Genomic DNA, 15,673 nt, shown 5'->3' on the forward strand with positions numbered 1-15,673 from the left:
TGCTCCAATACTTGCATTATTTTAGAAAAACAAAGGGAGACTATAATTCAAAACAAGATAAGATTACTACAGTGACATTATTTACAGTAAATTTTCTTTTCCTGTTATCAGTTTAATCTTATCCAATTCTTACCCTACTGTATGTTTAGTTCTGTGTCTCACTTCTGTAAAGTGATACTTTCATATAAGTATCACTTAGTAAAAATTTCTTGCTTTTTGTTCTGGCATATTTGATTGTATACAATCTCCTAGCTAGTACAATTTTTACTTGCCCTTTCAATGACACATGCTCCTGTATTTTCCAATGTCTCAGCATGAGTGAGTCTTGGTCATTTAGATGTTTTCACCTAAAGACAGCATCCATCAATTAATAAGACTGCTCATGCTTATTTAAACGTGCCTGCTTTTTTTGTTGTTCCACATTCATATATGTAGAAGTTGTCTTCCTAATTGTCTCAAAGTCATCAGGAAAAAAATATGAAAATGCCATCTGTTAAAATAAATATTATCAACTGGAAACCTAGAGCAGCTCCAAGTTCTGACCCTGCATGCAGCAAATATATACCTGAGGATCATTAAGACTAAACACACTTAACAACACCTTTTTGTTAAAAAAATTTGGCAAGTTCAAAGGCAAATTTAACCAAAGCAGCTGAAACCCAAGCTTGTTCTTATAGTTTTAAGATTCTGTTTCTACATAACAAAATTAAAAAATACATTAAAATACTGTTCTGCTGCAGACCAGAGTTGTGCAGATCAAGCTGATACCGAGGCTCAGGAAAAAAAACATTATACCTTTCCTGTAGCTTGACTCCTTTTCCAACACTAAGAAGACAAATACCTTTCTTCCCATCTGACATAAAAAGGTTTTCTTTCAATTGCTTCTACCTGCAATATCTATTTCTTAATTGCTTTGTCTACAAGTCCCAATACGTAATAAGAGCCATGACAGATTAATTTCATTAAGTAAGACTATTTTTCAAGGCAATCCTCAAACATAAGGAGTCCTTTGTTACCTGCAGGGGAATGAATCACACGGTTTCGGGAAGAGTCTAATTTGATTTGCCTTTCTCCCGATTAGCATTAGAAGCAACCAAAGAACCCAAAATAATCTGATCTCTTCCATAAGACTGAAGAGGTATGATTAGAAATGTAAAACCAGGCTGGGACAGGTCCATAAAATGCAGACTGAGAGAACAAGAAGCTTTAAAATCTTTCATTCACTGTAGGGGCAGGAGGCAAAGAAACAGGTTGTCCTATGTCTTAGCACATACTCCTAAATCCTGAGCTTTAACTCATACATACTTAGTTTGAATTTGTGAAAACAAGAGTATAAATAAGAACGTATGCAACCTCAGGGTAAGCCACATTTCTGTTTTTCTGTTCCTGTGATAACCACTTGATTCCTTATTTGTTATAATTTAAATTTATATTACATTCGATATAAAAAATATGAAGAAACATACATTAAAAAATGAAATAGCTCAGAAAGGCAAAAAATGTTTAGAAGTTTAGGGGAACATTATTAACAGCTATTCAAGTGATTCACACACACACATGCTGTAAGAAGCTATCTGGTCCTAAGAAGCTACATTAAGTTTTTCCTATTTGGTGAGATGATCATTTGACACACTGTTTTTCCTACATGGAGCAGAAAAGCTGCTAATGTGATCTGCACTCAGCTTTATTTGAGGGGCTCTCTAGCACTTTTTAAATGCAAATGAACTGATGTCAGTACCTCCTTAATGCTGGCCATCTGGTGCTGGCTGCTGGTACAAGCTGACTGAGAGGCAGCAGCTCACTGTTACTGCTGGGTTAAAGATGGCAATTTAGTCCATACCTTGCAGAAGAAAACGAGCATTTGATATACTACCATTGAAAGATAACCTCTAACTGACCCATTCCTGTCACTTAAATCAACTCTATGCACAAACAAGAGCCAATTTCAAACTCAAGATGCAATATAATAAAACAAACTAAACACGTAGTGTCAAAAAGTACTTCAGTTAATCAATTTTAACTGCTGCAATCCTTCAGAAACATTCATCATCTTCATACATTCAGCAGAACGAAACAAGTCTTAACTCTGAATGTCAGTATTTGTCTGTAAAAGCTCAAGTAGTTTAAGAAGAAAAAGTTTCTTCTTTACATCCTAACCATTAAACTTTACTGTCCCAATACAACACAATCCACCCTAAAAAGGCTTATTAGTTTAATGATAACTATGGCTTTCAATATGCAGTATTTTACAGTGAAACCATCACCATGCCTCATAAAAGTCTCCAACTGATGTAGAACCTCTAAAACAAATGCTACAGAAGCTACACCATGGCAAATCCAAGCACTGTCCAGTGCCACAGACTTAGCTGAACTTTATAATTCTGGATATTAGAAATACTTGTAAAGTTTTCCAAGGACAGTTCTCCAAAACACTTCTGGCTTAATTTTGTATTGCTGGCACAGAGGTATGTCAGGATTTTCTTTATTCAACAATTAAAACTATATTAAAAGTTGAACCCTACAAAAACCTGAAAGTTTTAAGACTAGAAATTGCCTCCCACTTTACTATTGGAGCACACCAATGTCTCAAACTGTCATACCTATTCATGCTTTTTAAAATCAGTTTTGTACTGCAGATAGACATACAAAATGTTTTGGAAAAAAAAAAACAACCTAAAACAACCACAATTGTTCTAGATGCACTGAAATTCAAGAAGTCTCATTCATACAGCTCAATCCAAGTTCTATTTTAAATCAAATATTGAGCAATGGAAATACTTCACTAAATGAAGTACATAATGCAATGCACTTGTATTAGCAGTCTTGCCAACTGCATGAAGAGTTTCCTGCCCATTCTGTAGATAGCATATACCACTCGGTCATTCCCAAACACAGTTTTTCTCACTCATTTTTTGCAGCTCTAATAGTCTCATTTATCCTTGGGGCACCCAAACCATTTCCTTCAGTCCTGATCCCTCTGCCTATCCGGGTCTGCCCCCCATCTCTTTCCCTTCCATGCTTCCTTTCCGTGGAAAACATGTACAAGGTGGATGGGGTGCACACAGAGCCTGCTCCCACATGCTGTGTGAAGCAGTGTTTTACCCTCTTCTCAAAGAGTCTGATTTGGGAAATTTCACCAACTTCAGCTGTGCAAAGGAAGTAATTAATAATAAGGGGAAGCTCCTCAGAAGCTGATGGAAGCATGTGCAGGACAATTTTAGTTTTTTTAAGTGGCTATTAAAAACCTAGCTGATCTTCCTTATCTAGAATTTAAAAATTTTTCTGCAATGCAGGTAATATTGGCGGCCAAATTATTAACTTCCTTCCCTCCCCACTACAGGAAAGGCCTCATACACTATCAAATTTATTTTTTTTATCCAATTTAAAATTTCTTAATCTTATTTATGTGTACAGAACACCTAAATATTGCTTTCATTGCATGAAAGTCTGGCTTGTGCTATTATTCTTGATATTGACCCACAAGGAGCATGCGATTAGCTCGGTTAGTTTATTTATTCTTGTAATTCAATTAATTTTATCTTGCTAAAATTGGTATTTCTGTTGCTTGCAAACAAGCTAGACTTTGGGCATTTCAGCTCCACGGAATCTGGCCGCAATTCCCACATAATGAAGGAATGTATAATAACTGTTCCAGCACTCTTATTGCAATTTTTCTTGGTTTTTTTCTCCAAAGTAACAGTAAGGATAAGGTTATTTTAAGCACAAGCACTGAGGAAACTTGAGGTCTGTAATTGTGGAAGTGGCATGAGGAAAGAAGGGATCCTGGGTAAAATATGCAAATTTCTCAGCTTTCTTCAATAATACTGAAAAAACCCCACATTACATCTGCCAGTAGCTTGACAATGTTATTGTATTAAGAATTCTGCAGATCTGATGTGAAACACTATGTTGCTGGCTGCTTCCAATAAAATGCTGATCACTGCACTAGACTCAATCTGTAGCTGACACGGGGAGATTTCGTTATATTACAAATTACCCAGTAATTCTGTCACAAAAAATAGAACAGCCCAGAAAAATCGAGTCAAATAAGTGTACCTGCTACTCACTGTTCTGCAGTAAATCTCTCATCTTGAGGAAATTCTACTCTACATTTGAAATCACTGTCTATGAACCTGAAATCTCTGTTTATGAACACAAGTTCATAAGAAATGTTTTCCACAAAAGCCAACTTAAGGACAAGATTATTCTTACTGAAAAACATTTCTTTTAGGAAAGCCCAGCACTGTTAAATTTGTTAAAAGATTATCTTTTCTTTTACTTATCAACGCATGCTAATCAACAAAGTGTCTTTTCTGCCAGATACCTGACATATTAACACAATATTAGAATAATTCAGCTTACTAAATCAATGCTACAAGCTTTCAGCAGTATTTCAAAATGCAACAGAAATCATGCTAGACATCCAGCTTGTAAAAGGATAAAGATCAGTTCTTCACACCAGGGAAAGGCTCTTACATGGATGTAGGAGCAGATCAGTCAGTTCTATGAAGCAGGGATCAGAACATGACAACTGTGAACACTTTAATCTTTAGATGCACATTCTTGTTTTAAGAGCTAAGAAGCTTATACTCAATGTAAGATATAAAAAAGAAGACACTGTGAACCTAAGGTTCATAGGAGTAGATGACACCCATAAAGAGATCTGACATTTTCTATAGCTTCAACTTTTTGTTGAAAATCTGTCCTTTTCCCCATCTTTACTGATTCTCCTACAGAATGGCTCACGAACACATTGCTTGAAATAACTCAACCAAGAGAAGTCTGAAAATTGTGTCAGAACTGCCAGTTGCTTGGTCACATACTTTTAACTGATTAACTGATTAACTTCTCAAGCCAGGAATGTCTAGACTAGAGATATAACATGTCTGCAATAAAGGCAACCAATGACTTCACATATGAAGTGTCCAAAGTATTCCCATATTCTGTTTCCTTCTACAGAAAGCTGAGAACCAGCATCAATATCCATCTACTGCTTGATATGGTTGCTGAAAACATGATACTGTGGTCAAATGCCAGCATTCCCCTACTGGTTCAATGTACAATATTTTAAATATCCAAGACTCTAAACTGATGAGAAGTGTACCATTAGTCAAACTGAGAAGAATACTAATGCTTATCAGCTCCATGAAGACAAATGACATCACAAAAGCAGCAATGTATTATTCCATAGATAAAAGTAAAACTTTTGGTCCAAATACTCTCACCAATACTTTTCAAGAGAAAGAAAGCATTTGATACAAGTTTTTTTCCTTTGGATTGAGAAAGCGACTGCTGTTCTAAAATATGTAAAGTTTACAGTTTATTTTGAATGATACTCAAAAGCCTTGAAAAGACTGAGCTTAAAAAAAATCTCTATGTGTCAACATAGATGAATTCCATTTAAGCAATCAACGCTGGCACACAAATAATGAAATAAAATATGCTGCAGTATTTCAAACATTTTGCAGCTGTTACAGCAGCCCTATTATCTAATGCAGAAGACATATTGATCAAATCCCACATTTTGTAGTGCAAGCACTTAAAAATCCAAATACTTATTTTTACTTGCTTAATCGTTAAATGATAATGTAATAATATTTCAAATCATTTAGTTAGTGGCATTTGAATTGGTTTTTATTTCAGATGTTAAAGTAATCCCTCAAACCTAACAATGCACTGCTGTCTTTTCTCCTAGCCTTTTCTCCAAGCCTTTCCAGCCATGTGAAGAGGTTCAGGCATCCTTGCAAAGGGAACCCCTCTTTCCCCAAAACCAGACCTTTGGACTTTACAAAGACTTCCAAACCACAGCAATGTTTTCAGCCTTTATAACCACAATATACAACCACAGGTTCTAAGGACCAGAATGAAACGGTTCATTTGACTGCATGTAAAAATTAAATAGTGAACAATTTTAATGTTTTTATTGTCATCCACAGATATGCTTTAACCTGTTGCTATATGAATAAGAATATCCTTTTCCACCTCAGTGAAGCTACACAAATTGTCAAAGTTTTCTTCTGCACTAACATATTCCAAAACTGGTTTTCAATTTCATAAAAAAAATATTTGTATTGGAGAGGGGCTTTCTTTTCCCCCTCCAAGTGTGTACATACTTCAGTATCTTGTTTTATTAAAAAAAATCCTATTTGAAAACTAAAGTAGAAATACATCTGCTACTATAATGTATGAATAAACATTTTTCATAATTGTCACACTGCACTACTGGGGAATAAACCAACAGATGGAGACTCCAGTGCATTCTGTAGAGTACACTGCAGATCAGGACATACTGATGGATTCACATCATCTGACAGAGGACATCTGTCTAAGATGACATCATTGCATTTAATACCAAAATTACACATTCAATTTTTTTTTAATATTAACTCTATACAGAACTGTACAAGAAATTTTAATTGCACCTACATTGCTATAGCTGCTCATTATGCTTTAATACAGCTGACTAAAGAAACAACTTGACTGATTTGTCTATCACTTTTTGTGACATGATGTAGTTGAATATTTTCAAGTTAACTAAAACAGTTATTAATTCAGTTCCATAAACTATAAACTTCTGTTTATAATGGATTAATTTATGACAAATGGTATTAAGCGATCATACAGCACTCAATAAAACTGAAAATTTTCTGTGCAATAATCGCAATGGTACATCTTAAATCAACAGTACAAGAAAACAGTTCCTGTGAATTATTACTACTCATATATACACACACATACAAACACAGTAAAAAATTCATTTTTTCAAATCTTTTTATATGTCTAATACTATGTGTGATTTTTAAATAGTTGGGAAAGAAACTGTTCTTACCTTTTCAACTACTAACTGTTTCGATGGTTTTTCTGATTCTTTCTCTCTCTTTTTCTCTTCTTTCTTTTTTTCTTTTTCCTTCTGGGAAAAAAAAAATAAGGATTTTTCTAGTAGTCAATAACTGCATTTGCAAACATACCAGAATATCCATACTCATGCAGGATATAAAGACAGATCTTCAGTTACTCCATTGCAATTCAGAGTTTGTGGTTTTATCTGCTCTGCTTCCTGACATGACTCATTTTGCATCAATAGCAGTTCTAAAATACAGTAACTGAGAATTCAAGAAATTCACTATTTTCACCTTCTGCTTTTAAGCAGAAGGAAAAAATAACTAGTATTGCTTCTCAGCTAAGCTGATCCAAAAAGAAAAAAATAAATCTACAAGTACTCCATTAACTCAGATAACCTCTGTCACTAGGGAAGATGCCAGTCTCTTTGACAGCTTTCTGCTGTTACTAATTTTTAAAAGCTATTCTAGTAGTCTTAAAAAAAGACTCCTGAATGTAAAAAGTAGACTTAGGCCATATGACAAAACAGCTGAGTCATAAGACATTAACTTGTTTCAGAAAGAGAAAACCTAGGAGATCTCCTTACTTTGAATGCATCATAATGGCTTTACGGAAGTTTTTTCATATTAGTTTTGAATGAATAAATGATACAATATTACAGATCCAGTCTGACTGAAGCACAAAATATTCCTTAAAGCACCATCACATAGAGAAGACAAGAACTTTTTTGGCCTGTAATTACTTTGACAATCTTAGTAGTGATTTCTAAGAACAAGGAAGGCCTGCAGTAAGCTTCATATGGTAAACATTCTATAAAGGTGACCAAATAAAAATAAACGCCTCTGATTGCCCTTTAAAAAAAAAAACCCTGAGAGCAGTTTCAAATTAAAAATTTGAGGACTTAAATTGCTCACCAGTGTTTTTCTGCTTCCACAAAACCTACAGGAACCCTCTTGATTCCCAATGACTTTATTTACGTTCACATTTTCACTATGGACTTGAAACTCCATAATTCCTTTATCTTCATGCTTCAGAATTTCAATATGCAAGCTTTCTGCTTCAGTTCCATTAGATAAAAATGAATTCAGACTAAATAAAAACATTTCTCAGATGCAGCATTCATGTCAGAACTTCAACCCAAGGGCTTCATTACTTGCAAAATCAGTCAAAAGGCACAATGAAGATAATAAAATGAAATTGGTTTTGTAATGGTCTTAAATTCTAAGCAAAAATTATTCATTCTTTCCCCCAAGATTAATTCCAACAACATAGCATGATAGTTACCTAGAGGAACTTGCAAATTTTAATGGATCAAAACAGGCAAGTAAGAAAGGATAGGCAAGTTCATTCCTAGTGTCTGCTGCTATTCTTGGGTACAATTTAAAATACATGGTAAACGTAAAATAATTTAAATAATTTACAGCATCTCTCTACTTTTTCTGTATATGGAAGAAAAAAACATGATTTATGTTTAGAACTTACTTCATAAGCTCTATACAGTCTCCATTTAGAGTGAAGTATCCAAAAAAGCCTAACACTGAGCATTCACATTCTAAAAATAATGTATTTCATTATTGTTGCAAATTGTGTCATTTACTGAAAGCTCATAGAAATGATGCTTCATCTACTGCCTATGTGGTAAGTTTTTCAAAGATCCTTCTAACCAATAAAGGTAATGTCAACACATAGACACATATGCCAGCTAGAAGGGATATTAAAACCAGTATGAGTTAACTGAAGTGTCACTGAATTAATTCTGTGTTTTACTACAAGGAGATTGAACTAAATGGTTGAAACAGTACTTATAATTTAGATTCTGAAACAAGTAATATAAAAAAAATCCAAAAATTATTCCTCAGGAAACAGGACAATGTCACTCACGCCCATTAAGTGGGAATGAAATGGTATTTCCACAGTTTTGTGACATAAAAACGTGAGCAGAACCAGAATTTTGACATATAAACACCAAGAAGTAACAATCACAACACATGATTTGTCTGACTGTATCAGTTCCTTTCACTTAACTACTCCAGGAAGGAAGGAGAGAAGGATTTTAAATCCTGGAAGCATTATGAGCAACTCAAGTTCTCTGGTTACCTCAAGAGAAATTACTCTCTAGAAAGGTAAGCAGCTCTGCAAAGCAGTAATGACAAGAGTTACATCCAAAAAGAATATACCTCTGCTTTGCTCTTCTCAGCAGCAGCTTGCAGAGAAGGAGAGGATGCCAAAGGCTGAGCAGCATCAGAAGAGGATATCTGTACAAACCAGAGGAAAGAAATGAGAGAGAAAATAAGAAAGAACAGCTTGGAAGGGAGAGAGCAGAGGGAGCTGAGAGACATGATTTTTATTCCTTTTTTTCATTAATTTTGAAGGTGGACAAAAAAAATACAACATAGAAGAAACAAAAAGAGAAGACAAAATATTTCCTCCTTTCTTTTTTTTTCTTCTTCTTTTTTTTTTTTCTTATTCTTATCAGTACAATTTTAAAAGGAAAGCTGTCAGGTAGGAATGAGTGACTTCCAATGAAATTCACAAGAATGAAATATAACAAAATGAACCTGGAGAAGATCATATCACAGGCCTAAGAAAAATAATTAGGTTCCATCCATTGTTCAATTTTATCCAATGTGACTATTGAAATATTAATGTCCTGATGCATAGAAGGCACACTGTCCCAGAGGAGGGGAAGAGTAGAGTGCCTTTGTTCTTGTTCACTGTAACAGAATATTTTTACCAAGAGGAATGCAAAATAACTCTCAAAGTCATACATTATAGAGTTTTAATTAACTCTTTTCTACGAGCACTCCAAATGAGTAAAGAGTTCAGGGTTAATATCAAGCTGCATCTAGCAGTAGGATGAAAGACTTTCCAATCAGGTAATACTTCTTTTTTAGGAATCAGTATGTAAAATTACTATTACCACCACTAGTCTTCCAGAATTATCCAAAAGGTGTAAGTTATATGTGTATCAGATGCAGTTTGCTCAAGAAAACACTATTTCTCTCAATGCATTTTCATACATCTTCCTATCCTATTTCTTTATGCATAGTTGATCACTTTAATGGAACATTATCTTTCTAGTCCCCTTACCAAAACACCACAAATGAAATACATTTAACAAACATGCAGAAGATCTTCAGAGCTATAAAGCTGACACTCCTAGACTGTCTGTATCACCTCTACTATCTGCAAGGAAAACATAAAAAAATGAAGCTATTACAAAGCAGGTCATTATGTTGGAACAAAATAACCAATTTATATGATACTGTTTTACTTAGTTTAAAAAAACTCAAAAAACAAAACCAGCTTGCACTATAAGGAAACCGAAAGCTGCAAAAAAGCCCTTCTCATGTCTAAATATCCCATATTTCTTACAGAAAATCCAACCAGTGCCATAGCTAATATAGCTGGAATATTCATAGTATATCTATAAAATTCATCTTTTTACTCAGAAACTATGAAACTCAGAAACTATGTCTATTCTAGAAGGTAGTGTAGAGATTCAAGACAGATATTTAAAACATTTAATTTTTAAACAAAATTTTACCCGCAGAACTATGAAACAGAACCCTCACTTTTCAATCTACCATTTCAAAATCCTCAGGTTATTAGAAGAGTTATGGATACATCCACTGCAGTTTCTCAAAGCGTAGCTTCCTGTTGCTATAGGAACACAGGGATACTGTTTATGCTGATTACCTAAAGATATCAGAAAAATGATTAGGTAACAACACATTTCAAGGCCAGGTTGGGAGGGGGACTGAGCAACCTGACCTAGTGGTAGACATCCCTGCCCATGGCTGGGGGTTGGAACTAGATGACCTTTAAGGTCCCTTCCAACCTATGTCAATCTATGATTCTATGAACATATATTAAACTGTGACTGTAACACTACATTCCTTACTAACACTTGAATTAAATGCAAAATGTGTGAAGTTGTGATAATGGAACATCTTAGATATACTTTCAAGGATTTTGTTTTTTTTTTTTTTCTTCATTCTTCTGGATACTTCAGATTTTAAGAGAATTTAAGCTTGATAGGTCTCACAGGTAACAGCCACTCACCAACCAGACCCAGGTACGCAGAATTTCATTTGGGGGCTGAGGGGAATCAGCACTATAGGCTTTTGTGACACATTTATAGTGTCTCCCATAATAGTTCTTCATAAATTAAAGAACTACCTGATCTAGGTTAAGGTAATTCTATGAAGACCTGAAAGTGATTACTATAGCTTTGTCAATCAAGTGACGAAATCACAGAACCCACGGAGAAGCCTCATGCAAGCTATAAGGAGGCAACAGAGTGAAAAGCTAAGAAATACTCAAGCAAAATGTTTACCTTTAAACAGAAGCAATACTTTCACTTCAGACCAAAAAACAGAACTTGAAAGCACACTTCACATATAGAGTCAGCTAAGCAGACGTACAAAAGGCATACCACTGAAGGTAATCTTTAAGAGCAGACACATTACAATAAATGTATAAAGAATTGATTAAGATTATATAATGAAAGCAATTGCATGAGTTTGGACTGCTGAACAGCTTTATCAACATGTTAAAATCTGTTACCTGCCATGCTGTGCTAGATAAGAAAATCTGAATGGAAAAATCTAATCAAATAAAATTGAATGGCTGCATGAAGCTAAACATAAACCAGGATTAAAAGTGAGGCTGATGCAGTCCACTGTGGTGAGTGGTTGGGCAGTCAGAGTATCAAGAGCTGATTGTGGTACCAGAGAAACCTTTCAGAAATACTTGCCATTCGAACAAACTGGTGCTTAAGGACAGCTGACCTGTCAGCCTTGCTAAGGTTCCCAGCTGGCACTGAACCAGCTGCCTCCTGACCTCAGAGCATCCCTGCATGGCACATGCTGAGTGAGGAGGAGCCTTAGAGAGACTCAGAGCTCTCCAGCGGGAATCCAGTCCCTGCAGTGTCAACTGCTCTGCTGTTTGTCTGTGCTCAGGTGTCATGTCCTTATACCACAACCAGCACCAAATAAATCTAAAAACTATAATAACACTGCAAGGGAAAGGTATTCTTTCAATGTCTTGGGATTTTTCCAGTTATGAGATTGAATTTTCAGAGATATCCGAATCATTAGTATGGCTTCTAATACCTTCACCAAGCACAAGAAGAAACCAAACACCTTAGTCATATAAGTGCTTGGTTTCCAGACTTCAAAATGTTCATTTTTAATCTGAACTAATGCCATATTTTAACAAACCAGTGAAGCTTGATTATTTTAACCAGAAAGCTTCATATTCTGAGATGCCAACAAAACCTCACATGCTTTGTTTCATGCTGTACCGTCCTCCAGCTATTACTTTGAAAGGTTGTGATATGTTAATATTGTCAAATTGCAGTACACTCTACAGAAGTATAGCAAAAATCTTAACAAACAATTCTTCTCATTAGTGCAAGTCAACCCTAAACAGCTTCAACACTATTCTGATTACTTTGTTGTCAAAAGCCAGATTAGACCAAAGTTAAATACATATAGAAGAAATATATATAGAAGATATAAGTATCTTCTATGTCCTCCTTACAGTGCAGAAATTCTTCTAGCTGTAGGAGATACTAATTACTGAACAGGTAATACACCAATAGGAACAGGAGTTGCCAACAAGTTGTGTGCTTCTACCTTGCCCTTCCAGTAAATCTTTGTTCCTAAAACTACTGCAGTGATAAAGCAGCTCATAGAGCTGTTCCCTTCTGTAGTCAAAGGAGATTCATTAGCTGCCAACAAATGGCAAATGAGAAATCATCTGCTCAGTGACCTATTTCTACATCGGTGGGTGGCCAGTACTGGGAGCACTGAGGTCAGACTGACCCCTGGATCAAACCACTCACCCTTGACAGGTATACCCATCCAACTCTCCCAGAGTAAGTGCTGCACTCAGTCCTGCTGAAACTACCTTTAATTAGTTGAAAGCTACAAATGCACATTAAATATTTATGGCAGAACCCTGATCACCACTCAGGATTGTCAAGCAAGGTTTTAGTAATAATTTTAAAACTGTTTTTGGGAGGCAGAGATCACTGAAAAACTGCCCTGGGTAACTATACATCAACGTAACAAATGAGTTTTCTCTATGGTATTTGTCAGCCTCTATTAATAACAACTGGTTTCTATAAGCTTCATCAGAAGCATCAGTAAGGGAAGATTACTGCATGTTTGGGTCCAAGTTTATATACCTGAAAATATTGCTGCTTACAAGCAGACATCCTCTCTTTAGTGTAGGGAAAAAAACAAAACCTGCTTCACAAAACAGCACAGCAATAATTGTCCTCTGTTACCACTTTTCTAAGTTGCAAGTTGTAATCCAATTCTTATATTCTAGGGAAAACAAAGAGAAAAAGCTAAAGGATCTGTTCCTAGAAAAACAAGCTGCTAGAAAACAATAACTTTGATGCTCTTGAGTGTATTAAGGATGTATTATAAACTGACAACTAGCATTTGAGTATTTCTTTTGAGTTTTACACTTAAGAGTAGTTCAAGTCTTTTGATGAAGAAGTGAATTCAGAATTACTGAAAAGAAGGAATGAAAACAATAAACTGTTTCCTAAGTTTTCACATATATACTTGTGTGGCCACAAAATTTTGATTGCCTTTCAGACCAAAAGACTTGTAGCAATTTCATTTTTACCAATTCTTGAATCTCTTTCCAGTGTTTGTGCTTTGAGATGCCTTTTTAGAAAGTAGTAAATTATTAATAACCATTTTCCATAATGAAACTCATAATGAAACTGTCTTTAATGCATCATGTACATTCAGTGCTGAGAGTGAAAATGCTTACACATGCAATAGTGCTGTCAGATTCCATTTTCACCAATGCTCTGCGATATCCTGGTTCACAAAAGTCAGATCAGAAATGAAAGGATCTACAGGTTTACAGTATTACTCCATATCCCTGCCTCTCTTACATGTCAATGTGTTACCTATTCCTATTTTGTCCATTTAAAACTTCTATAGCATTTATTAGGTCATTAGTTAGCTGTGGCACTATCCAAATACATGCTTTGTTATTCAGGTAGAAGCATCAATACAAACACTATTTGGCCCCATGGCTCTGACTTAATCTGTGTACCAGACTGACTTCAACTGAAATAGTAAGCCTAAAGAAAAACCTAATTAAGCTACTTGAGAACACAACATATAGGACCTAGGAACGATTTTACTTCAGTTTGTGGTAACATATTTCTGATGGTGTATGATAGATACCTATCATACAAAAACTTATGGCCTTAAGTACCAGATAAAGGGTTTTTTTCAACTTGTATTTGCCTTTTTTTTTTTCCTCCAAAATTCTGTTCTTCATACAATACAGTGGTTTTTTTTAGCCTTATACTAGAAAGGGTTAAAGCGTTAGAAACCTGTATCAAGCTTCCATTTAAATATAAAATTTAGCACGCTATCACTAAAAAGATTCAAGAGATTAAAAATGAGTGCATTAGGAAATCATGTCAATATATCCAGAAAATCAGCAGCTGAATCAAATACAAAGGTGCCCTCGAGTGGCCATCTTATATGCACACAATACAGGGAAATAACCCCACTAAAGAGGACTATACAGTTATTCTACAGGTTTTAAGTTCAGCTACTAGTTTTTCTTCTTTCAGCAGACTTTTAACTTTACTACTGTACATCTCCAATGAATGCTGAAAACACTAAATTATTTTCTTAAAAAGCAGTGGCAACTAGAGACTATTATTAAATTCATATAAAGACACAACCAATTGCTTGCCAGTCTTTAAAGAGGCTTGAAATACTCCTTGAATATTCCTTGAAATACTGAGAAGAGTAGAAGAACACTGACGCACCATTAATAACAATTATCTTGGAAATCCTGCAGTTCTTTAGGCTAATTGGCAAGGCTTTTGTTAAACTCTCCTCCATTCAGTGCTCTAAACACTGGACATCCCAGAAAAAAAGGCTGAGTGCCCCATGTTTCACAAAACACAGCAGTAGTGGGCTTTTCAAAGAAGTTGGTACTGCTTTTTCGTCAATATTCTGAGCACGCTCACCACTCCTCCATCCCTCAGACTGCCCATATCTTGTTACAGGAATACAGTGAAACTTGTGCACAAGTTAGCAGTAGTTCTGGATGTGTGCAGAACTACAGATGTCTGTAAATTATTTAGCTTCTCCTTTAGATAATCACCTCTTGAGATATTACAGAGTCACCATGGCCTAATTACAGGATAAACAAAACAGATCCTTTTAATCTCCTACTGGAGTGCCCTCCATTTCCCCTGTCCAACCTAACAGTTTTCTGTATTGTTCCTGGGAAAAATGTCTTAATGAGAACTACCCAAAGGTTCAGAAAATACTTTTTTTTTCCTCCCAAGGGGACTGCTTTGCTGCATATAGCATTAATTACATTTTCAAGATTCATGTTAAACTGGCACCACAGTCACTAGAGATTTCAGCTTTGGCAGAATTTTGTTTGCATAGTCATATTAACTTGTAGCTAGGTGGTCCAGCTGAGTGAACTACTCCTCAAATGAAAGTACTCACAGAAGTGGGGAAAAACAGGCCCTGCCTGTAGGAGCTACTGGGAGTGCAGCTGCCATACTGAAGATTCACACCATGGCTTCTCTAACTCCTTCACTTAACCACTGCTGAGCAAAGTCCAGCTCATGGCAGTCATTAGTGGTACACCCAGGCACTAATAGTGATGCCAGCTATTTAACTTCTTCATTTATTCCCCAAACAATAGAACAGAACATATCATCAAGTTTGCAGATGAAACAAAATGAAGAGTAGTTAATACACTAGATAGGTGTGCTGCCATTCAAACAATCATTGAAAGGATAGACTGACAGGAACCA

The 15,673-nt window shown here is 35.5% G+C and overlaps 1 protein-coding gene across 7 annotated transcripts in view; it reads right to left on the minus strand.

The window, feature by feature from the left end:
- Nucleotides 1–15,673, minus strand: part of SMAP1 (small ArfGAP 1) — an 80,856-nt gene that overhangs the window by 31,904 nt on the left and 33,279 nt on the right. For 3 of the 7 annotated variants that reach the window (XM_071741583.1, XM_071741590.1, XM_071741588.1), the window contains 2 exons: nucleotides 9,018–9,095; nucleotides 6,830–6,910 (listed from right to left, as the gene is read on the minus strand). The exons of 1 other annotated variant lie outside the window; for it this stretch is intronic. In XM_071741583.1, the coding sequence (XP_071597684.1) occupies nucleotides 6,830–6,910; nucleotides 9,018–9,095 (159 nt within the window). The remainder of the gene's footprint in view (nucleotides 1–6,829; nucleotides 6,911–9,017; nucleotides 9,096–15,673) is intronic. 3 more of the 7 variants (XM_071741585.1, XM_071741587.1, XM_071741586.1) reach the window with 3 other exon arrangements.

This window comes from Heliangelus exortis, chromosome 3 (assembly GCF_036169615.1).
Source record: "Heliangelus exortis chromosome 3, bHelExo1.hap1, whole genome shotgun sequence".
Taxonomy (NCBI): domain Eukaryota; kingdom Metazoa; phylum Chordata; class Aves; order Apodiformes; family Trochilidae; genus Heliangelus; species Heliangelus exortis.